This window comes from Penicillium macrosclerotiorum (genome assembly GCF_028827735.1).
Source record: "Penicillium macrosclerotiorum strain IBT 26536 chromosome Unknown utg000002l_segment0_segment0, whole genome shotgun sequence".
NCBI classification, from domain to species: Eukaryota; Fungi; Ascomycota; class Eurotiomycetes; order Eurotiales; family Aspergillaceae; genus Penicillium; species Penicillium macrosclerotiorum.
In genome coordinates, this window is record NW_026643082.1 from 1,970,466 (window position 1) to 1,989,773 (window position 19,308).

Consider the following 19,308-nt stretch of genomic DNA (forward strand, 5'->3'; position numbering starts at 1 on the left):
CTGAATCCTATCTAGAGCCTATTTTACCCGGATTATATAGGATCATATATGTATCGAGGCTTTCACATCTCTCCCTGTGAATAGCGTTGTTTTTACGCTCGTGAGACAGCAAACCGACTCCACGCAGCCGAATGACCCCACGATGCTATTCCTTACCTCACTAATCTTTACAAGACCGTCTATCAATCTAGAACTTGCTTCAACTCCCGGGCCCCTCTCCATAGCTCCTATCAGCTACAAAAGAAGCGTAATACAGAGATGGTCCACATTCCGATGAAACCGGCATTCTGGCCGTTCATAGACGCCCACGCATGAGCCCGAGGTCAAGCCAGCCACCTATTATGGTGGCCTCATTCGGAAGTGCCTGCAACGCAGATTCAAGTGCGCTCTGCGCCGAGCGATTTGAAGATCACGCTGCATCAGACCGACCTGGAGAGTTTCTGGGGCCCACTTCCCGGGGCGCTCATCTGGCTTAAGCCCTCGGTTCTCGATTGTTTCAGTTGGGCCTTATGGAAAATATGGTTTATGATGCAGGTCACAAGAATGACATGTGCTTTGCGTATGGGTTCGTGCGGAGCAGTGCCGAACAGCCTTCGGATGGTGCTGGCGGGCCAAGCCGGGGCAGAAGTATGTCGACGGGGGAGAGAGGGGGGAGAAGTGCTGCGCAAGGTATCTGGGGTCATAACAAGATATATTTATGTATATTTAGATCGGCATAGATATATGAAAATACGATCGATGTAGATAATGCGCTTTGCTGGAACCCATCTAGATCTAACGCGCTGTGGAGCTATTATGTGACGATGCTGTCCTGATAACGCCCCCCTCCTCCCCACAACCAGTCGTTTATTATGGAGGACATACGTATGTGCGAGGGACATGAGCATGAAACAACGAGTGGCAAGGTATTACTACTCGGCAGTTTGGGTTGACCACGGCAACCAGACTTTCTCCGAGTGGCTCCGGACGCCGAGTCCGGAGAAGGCAGCACAGCCGAATCAGAATGTGGGGAAGCGTCTGGGGCCGCGGGGCAGGCGATCCGCAGGGCAAAACTCCTATCTCCCCATCATCTTCCCGCTATAGAGTGTGTGGCCGAAGGGAGGATTTGCTTCTTGGCAAGTCCTCGTCGCTAGAAGCCATCTGTAGTTGCCCACCAGGAATTCCATGCATTCTCTCAATAGTATAAGTTCTGCATAGTCACATTCTCGTCGAGGATGCCCTGGAATCGGCCACCCGAGGATTTGATTGGCTGGAGGACCCCTACAGTGCGACTATCGATCTGCCCCTCGTTGATAATTCTTTCTCCCTTGGGTCTCCCGTGAAGCTTGCCAGCGAACTGGAACCACTGGAAACAGTTGGAAACCCGGGTAATTTTCCAACCGGTCATGGAACTCCTGCGACGGTGGTTGGCCACCGTTCCAGCGCCCCTCCAGACCGGGCGTGTGGGGATCTGTGGGAGAAGCGGGAAAAATCTATCCCGCCATCGTCATGCTGAGGCAGCACGTATGCGACGGAGCGCTCGGTCAACGACGCAGAGAAATTTAAGACTCGCAACTCGCCCTGTTCTTCCTTTCCAGATTTTTGGAACCTTTTTCTTCTCCTCGTTCTCTTCGTCTTCTTTTATCTGTGACGGAAACGTCCCTCTTCTCTCTCCTCTTCTCTGAACATACCGCCGCTTATATCCGACATTATGGCAAAGGCCCCTCAAGATTTGCAAATTGCCATTCTGGGCGCTGGCATGGGCGGTTTGACCACTGCTCTGGCTCTGGCTCAGCGTGGCTTTAAGAATATCGACGTCTATGAGAATGCGCACAACCTTGGCTTCGTGGGCGCCGGCATCCAGCTGGCCCCGAACATGGCTCGCGTCCTGGATGGACTGGGTGTCTGGCGAGGCATTGAGGCTGAAGCTGTGAACATTGAGGATACTTCTGTTCGAGGTATGTAACTGACCGGTCATTGGAGCCTTTGAAGCCCTGAAGCAGACGAAACGAACGTTTGGAGCTAACCGAGACAATGGAACAGTTGGCGCAACCGACAGCGAGCTGGCTCATGTCGAGCTGCAGTATATCGAGAAGTCCTATGGCTACAAACATATGGTGGGACACCGTTCGTCCCTCGCCAACGGTCTCTACCAGGGCTGCTTGAAGCACTCCTCCATTAAGTTTCACTTCGCCATCAACGCTGAGAACGTGGATTCGTTCGGCCCCCGGCCCTCATTCACCGCCGTCCCCCGCGACGAGGGCAAGACTCCCTTTAAGGTGGAATGTGACGTGCTGCTGGCGGCTGATGGAATCAAGAGTCAGACTCGCGTTGAGATGCTTAAGCGTCTGAATGTCAACGTGGGCGTCAAGGACACCAACCAGGCCGCCTACCGAATCATGATCCACAAGGAGCAGATCAAGGATGACCCTGAGCTCCTGGAGCTCATCAACAGCAACACTGTCACTCGCTGGATCGGCGAAAAGCGTCACATCATCGCCTACGCCGTTTCCAACAACACCATCTACAACCTCTCCACCGCCCAGCCGGACAGCAACTTCGCCGCCGCAACCAACGCCACCTATACCACCCAGGGATCCAAGAAGGCCATGCTGGAAGTGTTTGGCGACTTCTGCCCCAAGGTTCTGCGTATGCTCGACTATGTCCCCGAGGGCGAGGTGTGCGAATGGAAGCTGCGTGTTCATGATCCGCTCCCAACCTGGATCCAAGAGAGCACTGCCCTGGTCGGTGATGCCTGCCACCCAACCCTGCCTCACTTGGCTCAAGGTGCCGCCCAGGCCATCGAGGACGGCGCCGTGCTGGCTGTTGTCCTGAGTCGCCTTCCTGACACCACCCCCGAATCCATCAATAAGGCCCTCCGTGTCTACGAGAAGGTCCGCAAGGGCCGTGCCGAGGCTTTGGTCGAAATGGCCGCCGCCTCCGGTCGTGCTCTGCACCTGGGCGATGGTGCCGCGAAGGAGGAGCGTGACCGCCAGTTTGCCGCGCTTCGACAGGGCAAGGGCCCCGTGCCAGACAAGTGGGCTGATGCCGATGTCCAGCGGGAGATCTACGGATTCGACTGCACTAAGGTCGCAGAGGAAAACTTTGATGAGTACTTCTCGCAAATGTAAGCGCTGCCGGTTTTTTTTTCTTCTCTTTTATTTTGCGGTTCGGATTTTTTTTTTTTTTTTTTTGGCGCATCATCCATTTGGGGGCGATTTTATCAACTTTTGATCCATGTAACTCTGTCCTTGACTCCTTGATGTATATTCACGGCCTCCTTTGATGAAATGAGACTTATGAAACACAATCTTCCACATATTGTCCTCGGATCACCTGAACTAAACCTTTGTCTTCATATCTAGGGGCAGTACTCCGCGAGACGCCAAGCTTGCGTAAAAACTGTGATTTATGAATGCTTTATGACTATGATGAGATGAGGTGATAGGCGAGTTCCTGCTGAAAATATTGTGTTTTTTTTTTCTTGTTGTAAATAGCGTTCCATGGCATCATAAAAGAAAAGATGCTTATGTATATCGCGAAGTCGCTGCAGGTATAGAAAAGCAGAATAAATTAGATGTATCTCATTCCATGCAAGGTATTTAGAAATCATGCGCCAAATCTAAACTTAAAAACGCAGTTTAAACGCCGTACACCCAATCCTCTGAAATCAAACCATCATTATCGTAACGCCAAGTGCCACTCCGAACAGGCTGGCTAGGCTTGGAATGCTGAGAGAAAGTGCCAGGCTGCGGCTGGTATAACTCTTGCAGTAATAGCCAGTTGAGGCCTCTGAAGAATTCCTAACTGGTGAGGGTAGACGGCCCTCTTTTTGAAGCTGGTTGAATGTTGTGCAGCTAAAGTCAGACTGATTTGAGGGCGTGACGCTGAACAGAGTCAAACTGCTGCTTGAAGAGGAATTTTGCCGTGAGACAAATGTGTCACTGTATCAGTGTCAGCGGTGCTTGTGATGGAACAACATCCACAACCGGATGGATGTGGGGGGAGCCTACAAGAATGAGTTGGATACATCTGCGTTATAGATGTAGATGGATGAAATGTTTGTTGGCCAGTACCAGGTCTGGTTGCTGCTATCATCGACACTGTACATGGATGACAGGTTTAAATATGGGCACTCGTCAATATTCAGCTGAAATCCACCTGTGTAGTTGACAGCCTGAGCGGGGAGACGGATGGTTTGAAACTTCTCATATTTCTCCCCATTTCGCAACCCTAGGGCTTGCAAGTCGTCAAACGGAACATTGAGAGAGGTGGTATTGTCGCCAGGACTGAATTGCAAGCTGTTTGCTTTGAGTGTTTGCACCTTGGATCCCCGTTCTAAGGCCGATCCAGCGTCGATTTCGATAGTCTCAAGGTACATCTCTGTGGTGTTCGAGCCCCCGAAGATCACAGTAACATGTGAACTGACTGCCAGCAGATTTGTCGAGTTGAACCCGATAGTCACAGTATTCATGTTTGGCAGCGGGTCCCAGATATAGGCGCCTCCAGTAATATTCAACGGGTTGTTGAACAGACTGTCAACCGAGTCTAATGCGGCGTCATCAACTGTGATACTTGACGCATTACGCAACCGCGTATGATGCATCGTGGTAAGACTCCTCCCTCCGATCCATATTGAGTTCACTGATTCTAGACTGGTGATGTCCAAATATGTCAAATTGGAAGACCACACGCCCATGTAAAACGCGCCATTGACTCTTCCAAGGTTCGGCAGAGTGAGGTTTGTCAGTCCAGAAATCCAATCTCCAAATTGAACATCGCCTCCGACTTCGACTAGGGTTGTGCTGGAAACGGAAAATGGGATCTCAGTCGCATCATAATCTGTGAGGCCCGACTCATGCAACAAGCTTCCCTGAATCGTTTCGATGCCGTCCAGGTCGATATAGAGCGAACTGGCATTCTGAGAAAACGGACCAATCGTAAGGTTGCCAGATATTTGGTTGCAGCCTTGGCGCACAGTCTCTGCGTCCGCTTCCGAGGTAATCGAGGGCGAGGTGCAGTTCACTGCTAGCGTTTCTAAACATTTCGTGAGTACAATGATTTGGATCCGAAGGCAACTGTCCAACTGTGACAGTCAGTAAACAGGAAAACTGGCAAAATCGCTTACTGGTACAGAATAGGGCCAGGCCTATACCCAGATGTATACGGATATGGCCCAGCATGGTCCAAATGTCCGCGCCGTAGCTACCACAGATATCGCTCAAGCAGCAAAATCCACAAATCTGCAAAGTGGACTGGAGGCCAATTATAACCTCTGCCCCGAAAGCACTATTGCCGCCGACCTATGGCCCCCTAGCAATCTTGGGTGCTTGGTAGCAGCGCGGCTAAGCTCAACTGGGTTGGAAAACACGTCGCCTTGCCCCATAGCGTAATGTCGTTCTACGGCGAACGTCCCGGGTCGGCTTAGGGCTGAGCGACGTGGGCCGCGTACCTCATAAGCGTCGTCGGCTGGCAACATAATGAACAAGAGCGGCTCATAATGAGACCCATGTCGCTGCAGGCTATTGCCACAGTCGGCTTGCGAAAATATTGTTCATTATTTTTCTTGGCTTCGCCAGACTGACTGGATCTGTGCTGGATCGCGCCCGCATGGTCCTGGTATCCATCTTCTCTGGGCCCCACTTCGTGAACTATTGGACTTGCCCTTATGGCGGAAAAGATATAGACAGAGGCTGTCGCTGTTATATCGCTTATAGCTTGAGCCGCATCAGCGTCTGTAGAGACTAGACTTGATGGAATCCTGTCGTAAAGCATAGCGTTATGCTTGAGATCCTCGTGGCTTGAAGGCTATGGATAGCTCTATCTGGGCAGGTCGCTATGCGCCCACTCAAGACATACAGTGAATACGATAGAAACGCCAGAGAAGTTTAAATTTTTGGGAAGTGAAATATATTGTCATTTGCAAAACCTGCCGGTAACACCTCCATATGCTGGATCCGTGGCAAATGTTCAAGGAAATACAAAAAGTCTGCGATTATGCGGGATGGCCGGTCCCGGTTCTCCGTCATCTGCTGACGACGCCCGGCGACGCGAAACCTTGGCTCCGCACCTGCTCAACGCGCCTGCACAATGCAGCCGGCTCTTGCGCCCTAAAATGCACCAATGCCTCCACCAGTGGTATGGATGCCTCTCGAGGAACCTTATAGCCGAAACTTATGAAATACAACCTGCAGACACCGTCTCCATTTCGCCTCCCGCGTCGCCAACCTCCGGCGCCCCGCAGCGCTGGGCCACAGTTCGCCAACTCACCTCGGTTTCTTCTATCCCAGTTGACCCCGCAAAGGGGGGCAACAGACCTCGATATTATTGATGATGATGTGCGACCATCAATCGCTGGAGTTGTCCGCACCCCAGCTCATTCTCGAACGGCTCTTCAACCTCGCCGACCGAGAGACGTGATCGATGATTTCGACAACAAGCCTTCTACGCAATTTGGCTCCCAAAACAAACATACCAGTCATATTAGCGATGACGATATTGACAGCTCTCCACCGGAGAATTCAGAAACTCCTGGTGTACTAGACCCTGAATTCGACGTGCTCTTTGCACCCACGAGGGATGGCTCAAAACGGCAACGTTTGTCTGCAGGGCTGCGCCAATCGCTGGAGCAAAAATTAGCATCTGAACCTGAATCGCCCGACACACGAAGAATTCTGTCTGCAACCCTCGAAACACCAGCCCCATGCCGTATTGCGCGAAGCGCTGTCACCCAAGATCTAAGCGTCCAAGCAACCCCAGGCAATTCTATGAAGCCTGATGGCCCAGGAGTATCGACTCCGGGAAGTATCAAAACGCCTTTTCGAAGCCGGCCTAAATTTGTGCTCTCATCAAATAAACCGCCCGGTAGTCAAAAACCTTTCCGCGGGGAGATGCCCACAGCATCTCAACCGGCTTCCCCACCGGAAAGGCGCAAGTTAGCTTTTGTCCTCCCTCGGTCACCCTCGCCAATCACGGCAGATGAAGATATACCGGCTCCATTTTCCCCATCTTCGCGGACACTTCATCGACGTGGGCGACATCGTTCGGGCACGTTGGGTTATGCTGCAGGCGGTATGGCAGCTGGCGTGCGCAGCTGGGTTCTTGAAACAGGATCTAAGCGCGAGCAACGGCCCATTCGCACATCCGTGGAAACAAAAGCGGACATTGATCAGCACTTAGATCGATATCTAGTGGCTGCTCGTGCTCGTCATGTTAAACAGGCAATGTTCGTTAGTTCTGGCCCTCTGGCATTTGTCCAAGCTGAACAGATTAGCAGCTTGTCTGGAACAGCGGAAGAAAGTCAACCTCTCAACCTACTGTTAATGGGGCCCCCTCGGACTACTACCTCCTCACATCTGCCCTCTGCGACCCGAACGGGGATCATTCAAGAAGGGGCTCTCGTTGGAATCTATCGTGGCCTAGCATGGGATCTAGAAATTCAAGAATTCCAGTCCTTTATAAATAATAAAGGCCTATCTCCCAGTCTATCCGAGACGGTCGACCCTGATGACCGCAACCGACGCTGGCTAGTGGCCATGGAGTGGGATCTTATTGATGGTATTGATGGTGGCCCTGGGTGAGAAGAGGTTCACCACATTTTATGATAATTATGAGCTATGAGCTATGAGATATGTGCTATGGATAACGAGGAAGACTCCAATATCCATGTACTCAATCTATATATGTGGTGGGTATATTTCAGATGAAAACCAAGAGTAAAACCTTGGAAGCAATATACAAACATTTGTCTTTATCAATCGGAGACAGCCTTAAGTGCATCCACTGCAACATTACAACCCCAGCGAACCAATTTCTGCTCCTTCTCCGTCACGATATCAGATTTCACGACGACCTTCCGAATGAAGTAGATCAGGCCTTTAGCGATGTGCGGGGTGTCTTGGACACGCAGGAAAATTTGCATAAGCGATTCCTCATCCTTTAAATCCTCTGTGCCGGTCTTGTTGGATTTCTTCTTTTTAAGCGCCCTCTTCGTCTTTTGTGACTGCTGGATGATGCTGATGATCAACAACTCAACGAAGGTCTTTGTCTGGGGCTGGAGATAGGCGAAGTTCAGATTCTTCAGGACAGCAAGTGTCAGAGTTCCATCGGCAATGAGCATGGCGTACATCTTGGCCAGGTTGACAACGGCCTTCATACTAACGCCGTTGTCCCCATCCTCGGCGTCAAAGTCTGGCTCTTCCTCGTCGTCGCCTTGCTCGCCCATCCGCTTGAAGATATTCCAGAGAGCGAACATAAACGAGACTTTGATCCGGCGACCCGATTCTCCGCAGAATCGGCGTGCAATCAGTGTGTAATAAGGATTGTGGGCCTCCTCTTCCATCGCACAATGCAGGAGTACACGGGGTATTTCAAATTCCTGAGCACGCTTCAGGCGCAGCTTAAGTAGGCGAACATTTGCATCTTGATAGTCTGTCGCAGACATGATAGCCACAAAAATAGACCGGCGGACATCAGTATTCATGCGATGGGCCTTCGCAAGCTCTCTCAGGTCAGGCTCAGCCTCGCTGTCATCTTCAACAATCTCGGCATCTTTCGTTGGTTTATCGGACAGCTCTTGCCGAGCAGCCACCAAAGGATCCTCTTTCCAGCTGGCACCGACGAGCCACCATTTGCCCTTCTTCGACGAATTGTGGATATCGGATCGGGTGATGTTGATAGGTTCTGATGCTCGAATGACCCGCGAGTTATTGAGGGATCCGAGGATCTTGCGCATCTTGGTAATATGCTCAGATGTTATGTTGGCACCAATCCCGGATTTGACACGATTATTTTTCAGATCCGTGATCGTCTCAATCATGAACTTTGTGCGGACCGAAAGGTTGGACTCGCCAATCTTTGCCACGGCGGGCTGAATGAGCATGACAATGTCCTTGAGGGCTGTCGGATCATCCTGACGCAGCTGAGGACCGGAATCTATATACCAGTTGGTTATTTTCTGGTCCATTGGACATGCCCAAGAAGTACTTACTGCGAATGACTTTCAGCAAAAGCTCAGTATTTGTCTCCGTAATCTCTTCGAGGAAAAGTCGAATATAATCGAATATCAATGGACTTCCAATAACGTGAAAATTGTAGAGCTGAGCCAGCAGGGAGACTAGGTTGATAGCTTCTTTGCCCTGAAATTTGCCGCGCTCATCGCCATCCGCGTCTAAAGTTTCAACAACCTTCTGCACGATCTCTGCACCAAAGTCCATGCCCATGATCTTGTAGACAGCTGCAATAAATCCGGCATGGAGGACAATGAACGTATCTTGCATGACGGCTCGTTCACAGATCAGACCCATCAACAGATCCATAAGCGTAGACGTCACATTCTGGCGAGGATAGTCTCGATATAGCTTCTCAAACTCGGCGAGAATAGAAACAAGGTTTGCCTCAGACAGCTTGTTGAGGTGTCCCTGGGCTTGGCGGCGTAGACGGGTAAGAGACTCCGTCTCCGGGTCAGAAAGTGCTCGTAAGGATGGCGGAATGTATTTCTGTGTTGCTGTAGTATCCTGCTTCGGCACCGGTGCCACATACGGATTTTCACGTTTCTTTGCAGGCCCTTTTTCTTCCTCTTCGAACCCTCCGAATTCGCTGTCTTCCGCGCCGTACTCGCTGTCATCAGATCCGAGCAATTCCTCGTCAAGGTCGTCCATGCCTTCGTCGCTGTCGTCACTTTCGTCGAAGTCGTCTGAATCATCTTTTTCCCGCTGCTCTTCCTTAGCTTGACTTTTAAGAGCTTTCTGTCTCTTGCTCTGTAGCCATTCATCTGCTTCTCTCTTGCGCTTCTTGCTATCGTCTTCAGAATCGTTGCCTAAATCTCCCATCAAATCTTCGAGGCCGTCGTCTGCAAATGCCTTAGGGAGTTTTTTCCCTTTTTTTAGACCGAGCTTCTTTTCCAGGGCAGCGATCTCAGCATCGTCTTGGGCTAATTTCGATTTGACCGTTTCGGAAATACGGCTTGGACGTGAAATGTCCTCTTCAGACTTGTCACCGAAATCATCTTCACCATCTTCACTTGCCATATCGCTGTGGCCCTCCGCATCTTCATCATCGTCTTCATCAAGTATATCGCTGTGAAGTATATCGCTGTCGTCGTCAAGTTGCTGCTGCGTCGGGGCGATTGATTTGGACTTTTCTTGGTTCGGCCTTTGTTTGCTCTTGGGGGGGGCAGGTGCATATTTACTGAATGATCCTTCATTCACATCCACATTGTACTCTTTCTTATGGAGTTGAGGCTTCTCAAATCTTCGAATGGGCTTCTTGGGCAGTGCTACCGGTTTCCGTATCGACTTCTTTTCGTTTCGCTCGGCTTGCCGGCGCTCTTTTCGTGTCGCTGGCCCATTGCGCTGGCGTTGCTTGTCACCATACGTGTCCCTTATCCCCAGCTCCGAGCGCAGATCACGCGGGAGCGAGGTCGTATTGTGCTGAGGGCGCGGCATGGTAGCTGATTGCTCCAATCTGTTGCGTCGTTCAGTCGAAGAAGAGATCGAGACCTCAGCGGTGAGCGGACTTTTTCCACTGCCACTTTTTCTGCCCGTCAAAAGTCAAGGCGGCGACCCACACACAGCGGAGTTTCGTCCCCCACGAGCCTCGTACTGGCCTGTTGCTTGTGACTGCTTCAATTGGAAAGATCGTTCAATAGCTGTGCGCCTCAATCAACTTCCGACTTCGAAATGGCGCCACATTTGAGCAACGATGAGGTATGCCCCAACTGCCCTTGTGTTTGCCGAGGATGCTGCGCACAGTTGGCCACGAGACCATACTCTCGACAGCACCGCTGATATTGTTATCGCTGGCAGTTCTTCTCATCTCTCACCGGTCTTCTCTCCAAGACATCTCAGAAATCCCAGGGATCCGTATTTCTTTCTCAGAAGCCTCTCATCGATTCAGTCTCCAGCGCCCCTCCGTCCATTCTTATACGTGCCACCGACGGCAACACCGGTGCTCCGAATCCCAAGAAGGATGGCAAGATTACCAAGAGCAAGTCATCAAAGGCTACGAAAGTGAAATTTTCCACTGTTGTGAATGCGGATGAGCTTGAAGCATTCTACACACGCTATGCGGACATCTGCAAAGCCGGTATGACAGGATTGAAGAAGCGTGATCGCAGCAAGCGCAAGGCGAAGGGCAAGGGCGGGGCTGCGAAGGCCACGAAGGCTTAGATCTTGGCTGGCTTTTATTTGGTTCGTGATGGCTTAATCGGTCATAATGTTTCCTGCATTTTACGGCGTTCAAGGGTGGCCATTGTCTCAAAACTTGCTTGGCTATTGTTTTTACGAGCTTCTTGAGGTGTACATATATACCTTTCTCTCTCACACTGGTTCTGTAGCAAGTCTATTTTATCACCTATCGTTGGCCAACTTTCCATATCTATCGCATCCCCTTAGAGATATCTTGAGCTCGCCTGTTCTTATTAACCTATCACCAGTGAGAATTGCGATTTGGCCTCCTGAACATGAAAGTCCCACTTGACCCCCTTGTACTCCTTGCGATGCTTCACGTTGACAGGGAATTTGCTTTTGACAGGGCCAGTGATAGCTACCATACTTGGCACGGTTGGTGGTGCATTCCAGACCCCATCGACAGGTGTAATGTCATAGCGAAGAATAATCATAGCTGTGAGAAGGAGAATCTCGGAGGCAGCAAAATGCCGTCCAGGGCAAATGGTAGGTGATATCCCGAAGGCCATGAATCCACCAGCTCGCCGTGGATCTTTTTTCTTGTCTGATTGATCATCGTTTTTCATGAATCGCCGTTCGTCAAAGACGCTGGCAGTGTCACCCCAAACCTCGGGGCGTTGACCCATTGGAACAGATGCCATACTTACCAAACTACCAGCTTTAAGCAGATATTTATCTGCGATAAGAGTATCTTTTGAAACAAAGCGAGTCGGAGAAGAAATCGAGCGGAAGCGAAGGACCTCCTGAAAAGTAGAAAGAAGAAGCGGACATTGGTCTCGTATAGCAGCCAGTTCAATGCTATGAGTACCACCCTCGGTAACGGATAGAGCATTAGCCTTGATCTCGTCACGTACCTGCTCAAGAAGATTTGTTCGTGAGCATATCTCGAAGATACACCAAAAAGTGGCGGGGACAGTGTTTGAAACAAAGGCAATCAACATTGCGACCTCGAGCTGTGCGTAGTCTTTCGTACTAATTCCTGCTTCCAAAGATTTCTCCAGTCGAACCTTGGTCAACTTTGAGCTCTTCTCGGGCCCGTTCTTTTCCAGGTATTTTAAAATCGCCCGTGCGACTTTGTTGCGGCCGGCCCAAGGCTTGCGGGCTATGAGCCATGGCAAGGTGTTTGCCATGAGCGCAGCAAGACCATCTTCAAAGTCCCTTCGAAGGCATATTAGTATAAGACACGCGTGCTCCCTGGTTGCAGAACACTACACTTACCACCATGCATCTATAATCTCCGGGTCTTTGTAGGGATTCAGTGGGCCATAGGTAGCGTCTGTGCTAGCAGCCACAATAGCATCTTTACACCATTTGTATAAGTCGACTGTGCCGGATTGGCCCAGATCGTCAATGAACGGCCGCATTAGTTGAGCCATTCGGATGTTCATCGTATCTAGAGACTCTCCCACGAGGGTCGGGGTCATGGCGTGCATGAGTTCGCTCCCAAGGCCATGACCACCGGCATCTCGGTCACGAAGCAAGTCCAGAGCTTTCGGGTTCGTTATACCCGCAATATTATGTGCGCTTATGAATAAAAGGGGCTCAAAGCTAAGAGACTTGTTGTGGCGCTGAACAGCCAGCATCAGATCAGGCGAGCTGATAACATAGAATTTGGTGAACAGCGAGTCCAGTGTAATAATTGGATGCCGAGGATGTTTCTTCCTGCTGTTTGATTAGATTACCTCCACCCACTAGCAACAAGTTCGGAGATGCTACTGACGCCTGTTTGCCCCAATATCCAACTCCGTCTCGCATCATGCCGATTAGATGGCCGATCACCGGAATTCCATTGTGAACTAGGGGCGGTTCCCGAGGATCGCGTCGCAAACTAGTATAAAATATCGCATATCCCAGTGCTGCAACGACCCCCAAGAACAAGATCTGGCTCATGTCTAGCATTGTGATAGTTGTGGAACAAAATGCCCCCTATATCGCGCTATCGTAACGCGTGTTTGCGGCTATTGTCGTCCAAAAGTGAAGAGAGGTGTCGATGTTCTGGTATCGGCGATTATTACGAAATGCCTGATTGTAAGGGGCCAAGGACAAACTCCACACCAACCTCGCTCTCAGGAATACTTCAAATTGGTGGGTTGTTTTGATGAGCCAATCATCGTTGCGTAGGCGGGCTCCACCAGTAAACACAGCCCTGCGACATCTGGCAGATTCGGCTGGCTACGTCTGGCTGGCTACGTGAAACTGGAAAAAGGCCTGTGAAAGAGGAAGTTTGTCCGAGAAGCAGGTTATTGGCCCTCCTCATTTTTTAAGCTAATAACTATTGCGTTCTTTATCTGAATAAGTGACCATGTCGTGGGTCTTCTAGAATGGAAGACTTGGCATTGAGAGCAAGAGCGGCCCATGTTTTTGGGCCGGCTTCCAATGGTCTCTTTCTGGCTGTAGTTGGATTGAACAGCTTGTTTTATTCCCGCAGATATGTATCGGAAGCCAGGATATGTCGGTCTATAAATTACGCCATAAAGTACTAGATTGTGAGAGAAATCAAATCCCGAAATGGATGTTCAGTATCGATTGTTGACTTCGAGCTTGATCGATGTAGTGTAGCGATATATATTCAATAAAAGTACTGCGATCCATGTAATTCTAGACTCAAGCCAAATGAAGGTGTGGAAGTAATAGGGCTAACCCTCCCATATTCATCCCTCGGACATTGCAGCTGATGACGATATTCTTCGCGAGCTTCGGTAGTCTATTGTGGAGCCTCAAAATGCGTAAAAGATTCCTCCATTCACCAAGGCTGTACACAGTCCCCGTTGATCACTTTGCTCATATCAGCATCCTGCTGTCACTCGACGACACTAAGGATAATCGGCCGCGCCACCGAGGGATCAAGGGCGCTCATCTTCCAGTAAGAATCAGGGTTGCTCCCGAGCCCTGTGGCTAATAAACTGGGTACGACCTGTACTCAAGCCGGTCTTGGGCGACCGATTCAGCGGCACTTTGTTGACTGGCCAAGCGAGACTTTCGGTACCAGTTGCAGCCAACGTTCCTGAGGTGATAAACAGCAGGCGATGATTCGTATGCTCTAATAAAAGAAATGCAAATGTACAAGTCAGAATTTATATATGCCTGTGGGGTTTGCATTCTTAGTATGGTTCCACATCCCACGTCTCCCATTATTCTTCTAACGCATTTTAATAGCTTGACTTTTAAGAAATACTCAAACAGCGTCACTTATCTCGAAGGGAATTTTAGATGCTATTTATGGTCATCTGTTAGAATTCCCAAAATAGACTAATTACACAATATATACATGCAACGCTAGAATACAAAACAACACTGCGGATCACAAACTTCCATGCTCAAAATATCCTCCTCATGATAGCAATGCAAGTAAGTATTAAGATAATCATCAAATAAAATAGGCGATTCGTGGTGTCACATGTGAAAGGTGGTACATATTAAATCAGTCATAAAACGAAAAGAAAATCACAGAGAATAGAAATGGAACCTAAGGGTTAGAAGGAGAGGACTTGTACAGAGCGAAATTAATCAAGATCCCAAGGATCTAGCTTCCTGCCAGTATGGGCCTCTTCGTATTCGGAAGAAGCCTCGCGCTCCAAAGGAAAACTGAAATCATCTTCGGTGGAAGCCTCTGTACTGGATGGCTGAGCCATGACTGGTTCACCAAGTGTAGTGTTGAGTGCTGGGCTGATGACAATGCGTGCGGCCACATGAAGAAGAATGATGAAAAGATGGATTGGAGGTACCAAGACGAGGGCCAAGGCCTTTGATAAGAGTGAACCAGCTGGTTCGCTGGACGATGGTTGGTAAATAGCAGACGCCGGGGGCATTGGTGAGATATCACGTTGCCTTGTCGTCGCTTGCGCACGACGACGGAACTCGGTACTCATATGTTTGAAATCCGTTGTCGGAGATGCAGCTTTGGGTGCTGGTCGGGAGATTTTGCTTCTGTCCGAAGGGATACTTAAAGAAGGCTTCTTGGGCGGATCCTCGCGGACGATATACTTCGGCATTATGATACTCCCTGAAGAAGTGTCGTAATTTTCGGAAGAGCCTTGCGTGGAAGGTATGTCGATCGTTGATGGAGGGCTATCTCCAGCGAGATGAGATATGGATGGTGTTGTCGAGCTCATTATCCTACCTGCACCTGGGTCATTTGAAGGCTTCATCTCAGTGGCAATTTCATGCAATGCAATAGGTGAAGTATTGGCAGAGTGTGTGTCCGCCGAAGAACCGAGATCTGCGGAATGGAAAGATTCAGGAGAAGACGAAAACGAGATATCGTGATCGGATTCGAAATCCGAACCAGGATCGAAATTGACATTTGGCGTCAAAATCTCGCGTCGGTCGTCATCTGGAACCGAACGGTTTTTGGAACAAACCGCTTCCGCATGAAGAGATGGTTTCAAGGGAATTTGGGTCTCACGGAGAACTGCATAATCATTCTGATCTTGCTGACCCAAGGTTTCCACGCCTGCGTCGGGAAGAAGCGGTTCTCTCAAATTCTCAGCGACCTCTAAAGCAGATAAGGTCAATTTATTCTCGACAGCCGCAACCCTCGCGGATACCAGGTCTTCCTCTGGTTTGCTAGCATCGTCACAGGTGCGATTGTCCTCCGACTCCAGAGCCTCCTGCAGCACAGGGAGTTCTTTTGATTGCAAAATTGTCTCTGAAGCATCAACTAGGGGGTTTGAAGCATCTTCTATAGAGTGATCGTCATCTACTGCCTCATGTTCTGCCGAACTCAAGGTACATGTCTCAGCTCCCCTTTGGCCTTTAGACGCAGAATTCTCTACAGTTGATGGGTTCATAGGTCCAGGGACATCTCCTATAACGGGAGCGGCATCGAACTTCGCTAATAGACTCGTGAAGGTCTGTGGCGTATCAGTTACCGACCGCCGAGCTGGCACTGGTTCGCGCGAAGGCTCGGCGCTGGGGGCGAGAGTAGATTGATCACCAACTGGTAAGGCCTCGGAGGTCGTGCTATTCGTTACCTGTGGGGTCAGCCCACTATCATCAGTGCCAGCTCCATCAGTGTCCTCTCCAGTACTAGCCGAGTCTATCCATTCAGAATTAATTTCAGATGACAGGCCTGATATGGGAGTGAGGCTATCTTTGCGTTCCTTGGGTCGCCATGCTTTCTTGCGCCGAGGTGCCATCGCATCCTCGGGCAGTTCTACCGTGAAGGTCCGCTTGAAAGGGCATGGCGTTACCTCGTATCGGAGAACGGTTGGCAGGGCGACCTTTAAATCCTCCACAAGCGATTTATTTTCTTCGGAATCGTGGGGGATCTCGATCCGATAATAAGTGAGAGGGCGAATGCGCAAGACGAATTTCGACACCCCATCGACGCACCAACACTGCGAGTTCTTCAGGATCGCATGAACCACATTGCCGCATTTCAGGAACACGGTCAACCCATGGACCTTTTCCAACCTTAGTGGCGCTGTTGCGACAGTTCGTTCAGTGGCCGAGCGCCAGGGGAGCGTTTCGATGGTATCGACCGGGTAGTCGAAATCGGACGGCGCGGAACTCGACGGGATAGGAACGAGGGCTCTTGGGGCGAAATGCACAATCTTTGCGGAGGGATGATAGAAAATGACGTTTTCTGAGAGATTTATAGGAGCGGTACCACGTTGCGCCTGTGGATTTAACTTCGTGGGGAGGGTGACCGAGCGACGAATGGACTGTACCGGGCCCGAGATCTCACTCGACGACTCAGGCATCATCAAGAGTCGATATACGAGGAAACGAAAAAAGAGGGAGCATCGGGGATGGGGTAATTAGCGAAGCATGGTGGGGACACAGAAGTCCGCAAAGTGTTTGAGGCTTATCGTCCCCCATGTTCGCGCGCATTTGCGCGGGGGCATGTGAGTGCCGCCTCAGGCATCATTAGTCATGTGACCAATGACGCAGCCTGTTAAGTGGATGCCTGCATTATTGACGCCAGAGCTTTCTGTGTTTTTTTACCCACTCCTTCCATGGTTCGCGACGAAGACAAACATATATACGTGCTGAATCTTGCCTCAAAATGGAGGGAAGATTGACAATGTCCAATTTTGAGCCCAATGCGGTGATCCGAGGTTTTCAGCTTACTGTGGTAGGAAGTATGCTTCCCAATGTTGTTGCGTTGACAACTAGCCTCTTGGCGGGGTGGGATTTGGATCCCCTCAGCACTCGACCAAGCTGATCCTGCTTTTAACTTGATACTGACGATTTGTCATAGCTGTTCGAGCTCTGCGGAATCCTGAACTCTTCAAGTATGAGCATTTTCGCCAGGCAGCTCTTGCCATAGCGGTGGGCGTAATAATCCAGCTCATAATTCAAATCCCAGTATGTCTTGGCCTTGTTATTGTGCCATTGAGTTCGTGTCTAATCTTCCCCTGAAGATCATCACAGTCAAATTCTGCCTCTATGTCGTATCATGGATTATCAACTTGGAGCACGTGACATGGGACAATGCACTGCTAAACACCTTGGAATTTATATCCAAGTCTGTTCTCCAAGTACCCTTTCTTCTGATGACTTTGATGGGCTATGTGACCCCTACCTTGGATGAGATGTAAGTCATGACATGTCACTTCACCCAGGATTCCTTGTTTTCTTTCTTCTTACTGGTCAAATATAGCTTCATGCAATCCATCCAATGGGTGGATACGACGTACATTCAAAAGCACAAATCGGAAAACCCCGACACACTTCGGGCGATGTATTACCCACACCTGAGCATGTTTCCCACCAAGGGGGGTCACCGTTCTTCGCAGCCAAAATCGGAGGCTATCATGGCTTTCATGCATAGGTACACTAAGAAGATGGGAACGCTCCTCGGTATCTATCTTCTGTCCTTGGCGCCTTTTATCGGTCGATTTGTCATACCACTGGCAAGTTACTACACTTTTCGAAATCATGTCGGCACAGCGCCTGCTACCGTTATCTTTGGTGCTGGCCTCTTTCTACCAAAGACATTGATCATCAGATTTCTTCATACCTATTTCGCTTCGAGAAGCTTGATGCGAGAGCTCGTGAGCTGCAACTTTCCATTTCTTTCTGCCTCGGGTAATATTTTAACATGGACTTAGCTGGAACCTTACTTTCGCCGAATCAAATTTACGCCAGACCAGAAGCGCCGTTGGTTTCGGGACCGCGAAGGCGTTCTTTTTGGCTTTGCGTTTGCATTTACAATCGTACTGAAGACCCCATTCATTGGCGTTCTTATGTATGGCGTAGCAGAGGCATCTACTGCGTATCTTGTTACCAAGATCACGGACCCACCACCGGCGCCTTCGGAAGGTCATGGGTTCGCCGAGAGCCAGGTGAAGTGGAAAAATAAGCATGATTTCCTGCGCCTATCTCTCGACAATCTCGACAAGCTCAACATAGCGACAGATGAAAAAGATGGAACCATGGACAACACTTCTTCTACGTCGAAAAAAACGTTCTCTTGAAGGAATATTTACCTTTCCAACCCAGTAGGGCTAGTAATAACGGGATTCAGCTCTGGCACGAAAACCTTTGTCTTGCGACGACACCTTGTCGATTGGAATATTTTCCTACTATGCTGTGGTGCACTATACTGTGGTGCCAGGCTTAAAGCCAGAGAACTATATCCCTGCCCTTGACTCTATCAATATAGTTGTTTATTTTAGTTCAAGGAAATGTATCAAAACCAAGCTGTTGCTCCCTTCGATCTGTGTGCCCCTGTCTTGATGTTGGCGAGATCACTCCAAATGCCCTTGGATACATGCGCGTTGAATGAGAGTAGTCTTGAACCCGTGCTTTCATCTGAAAAGACATCTTGATTCCAATGGAGAGAATCTAGAGGCTTGTAACCATTTAAAAAATTCCAAAAAAAGATAAGATGGGCCACGTCATTCAGTGGTTCAAGCATTCATAGGTGGGTCCGTCAATTCGTCGACACCCATTCATTTCCCGCCATTGTACCCAATGAACTTTAGAAGATCCGGCAGCCTGCCGAATTGTTAAAAAAGCTTCGATTCTATTGCCAAGTATTCGTTGAGCCGCCATGACCTGCCTCTCGGCTCTCGGCTAACAAGGCGAACTTGTGCTCTACGAGGCGTTTCCCAAGAATCACCGTCAATATTTAGGAAATCTTTATTTATCAGATCGCATCCCAAATCAGGACACGGAAATTGGGTGGGCAGTG

General features: G+C 49.7%; 8 protein-coding genes across 8 annotated transcripts; 4 read left to right on the top strand and 4 right to left on the bottom strand.

Moving 5' to 3' along the window:
• Positions 1-1,690: 1,690 nt before the first annotated feature.
• On the top strand, positions 1,691-3,110 carry N7462_001839 (putative monooxygenase; the record flags this gene model as incomplete). Its single annotated transcript, XM_057073565.1, has 2 exons — positions 1,691-1,937; positions 2,023-3,110. 2 exons carry the CDS (start codon positions 1,691-1,693, stop codon positions 3,108-3,110), a joined length of 1,335 nt encoding a protein of 444 aa, XP_056937206.1.
• Positions 3,111-3,988: 878 nt separating this feature from the next.
• Positions 3,989-5,162, bottom strand: N7462_001840 (uncharacterized protein; the record flags this gene model as incomplete). Its single annotated transcript, XM_057073566.1, has 2 exons — positions 3,989-5,016; positions 5,108-5,162. 2 exons carry the CDS (start codon positions 5,160-5,162, stop codon positions 3,989-3,991), a joined length of 1,083 nt encoding a protein of 360 aa, XP_056937207.1.
• Positions 5,163-6,155: 993 nt separating this feature from the next.
• N7462_001841 (uncharacterized protein) lies at positions 6,156-7,559 on the top strand (the record flags this gene model as incomplete). The annotated part of the gene is made up of 1 exon (XM_057073567.1): positions 6,156-7,559. One exon carries the CDS (start codon positions 6,156-6,158, stop codon positions 7,557-7,559), a length of 1,404 nt encoding a protein of 467 aa, XP_056937208.1.
• Positions 7,560-7,732: 173 nt separating this feature from the next.
• N7462_001842 (MIF4G domain-containing protein) lies at positions 7,733-10,424 on the bottom strand (the record flags this gene model as incomplete). The annotated part of the gene is made up of 2 exons (XM_057073568.1): positions 7,733-8,913; positions 8,969-10,424. 2 exons carry the CDS (start codon positions 10,422-10,424, stop codon positions 7,733-7,735), a joined length of 2,637 nt encoding a protein of 878 aa, XP_056937209.1.
• Positions 10,425-10,658: 234 nt separating this feature from the next.
• N7462_001843 (signal recognition particle 14 kDa protein) lies at positions 10,659-11,147 on the top strand (the record flags this gene model as incomplete). The annotated part of the gene is made up of 2 exons (XM_057073569.1): positions 10,659-10,685; positions 10,785-11,147. 2 exons carry the CDS (start codon positions 10,659-10,661, stop codon positions 11,145-11,147), a joined length of 390 nt encoding a protein of 129 aa, XP_056937210.1.
• A 251-nt stretch (positions 11,148-11,398) lies between these two features.
• Positions 11,399-13,064, bottom strand: N7462_001844 (cytochrome P450; the record flags this gene model as incomplete). The annotated part of the gene is made up of 3 exons (XM_057073570.1): positions 11,399-12,323; positions 12,384-12,827; positions 12,886-13,064. The coding sequence occupies 3 exons, from the start codon at positions 13,062-13,064 to the stop codon at positions 11,399-11,401; spliced, it is 1,548 nt and encodes a 515-aa protein (XP_056937211.1).
• A 1,604-nt stretch (positions 13,065-14,668) lies between these two features.
• On the bottom strand, positions 14,669-16,873 carry N7462_001845 (uncharacterized protein; the record flags this gene model as incomplete). Its single annotated transcript, XM_057073571.1, has 1 exon — positions 14,669-16,873. The coding sequence occupies one exon, from the start codon at positions 16,871-16,873 to the stop codon at positions 14,669-14,671; it is 2,205 nt and encodes a 734-aa protein (XP_056937212.1).
• A 320-nt stretch (positions 16,874-17,193) lies between these two features.
• Positions 17,194-18,589, top strand: usgS (transmembrane protein UsgS; the record flags this gene model as incomplete). Its single annotated transcript, XM_057073572.1, has 5 exons — positions 17,194-17,251; positions 17,371-17,477; positions 17,534-17,706; positions 17,773-18,166; positions 18,224-18,589. 5 exons carry the CDS (start codon positions 17,194-17,196, stop codon positions 18,587-18,589), a joined length of 1,098 nt encoding a protein of 365 aa, XP_056937213.1.
• Positions 18,590-19,308: the final 719 nt, after the last annotated feature.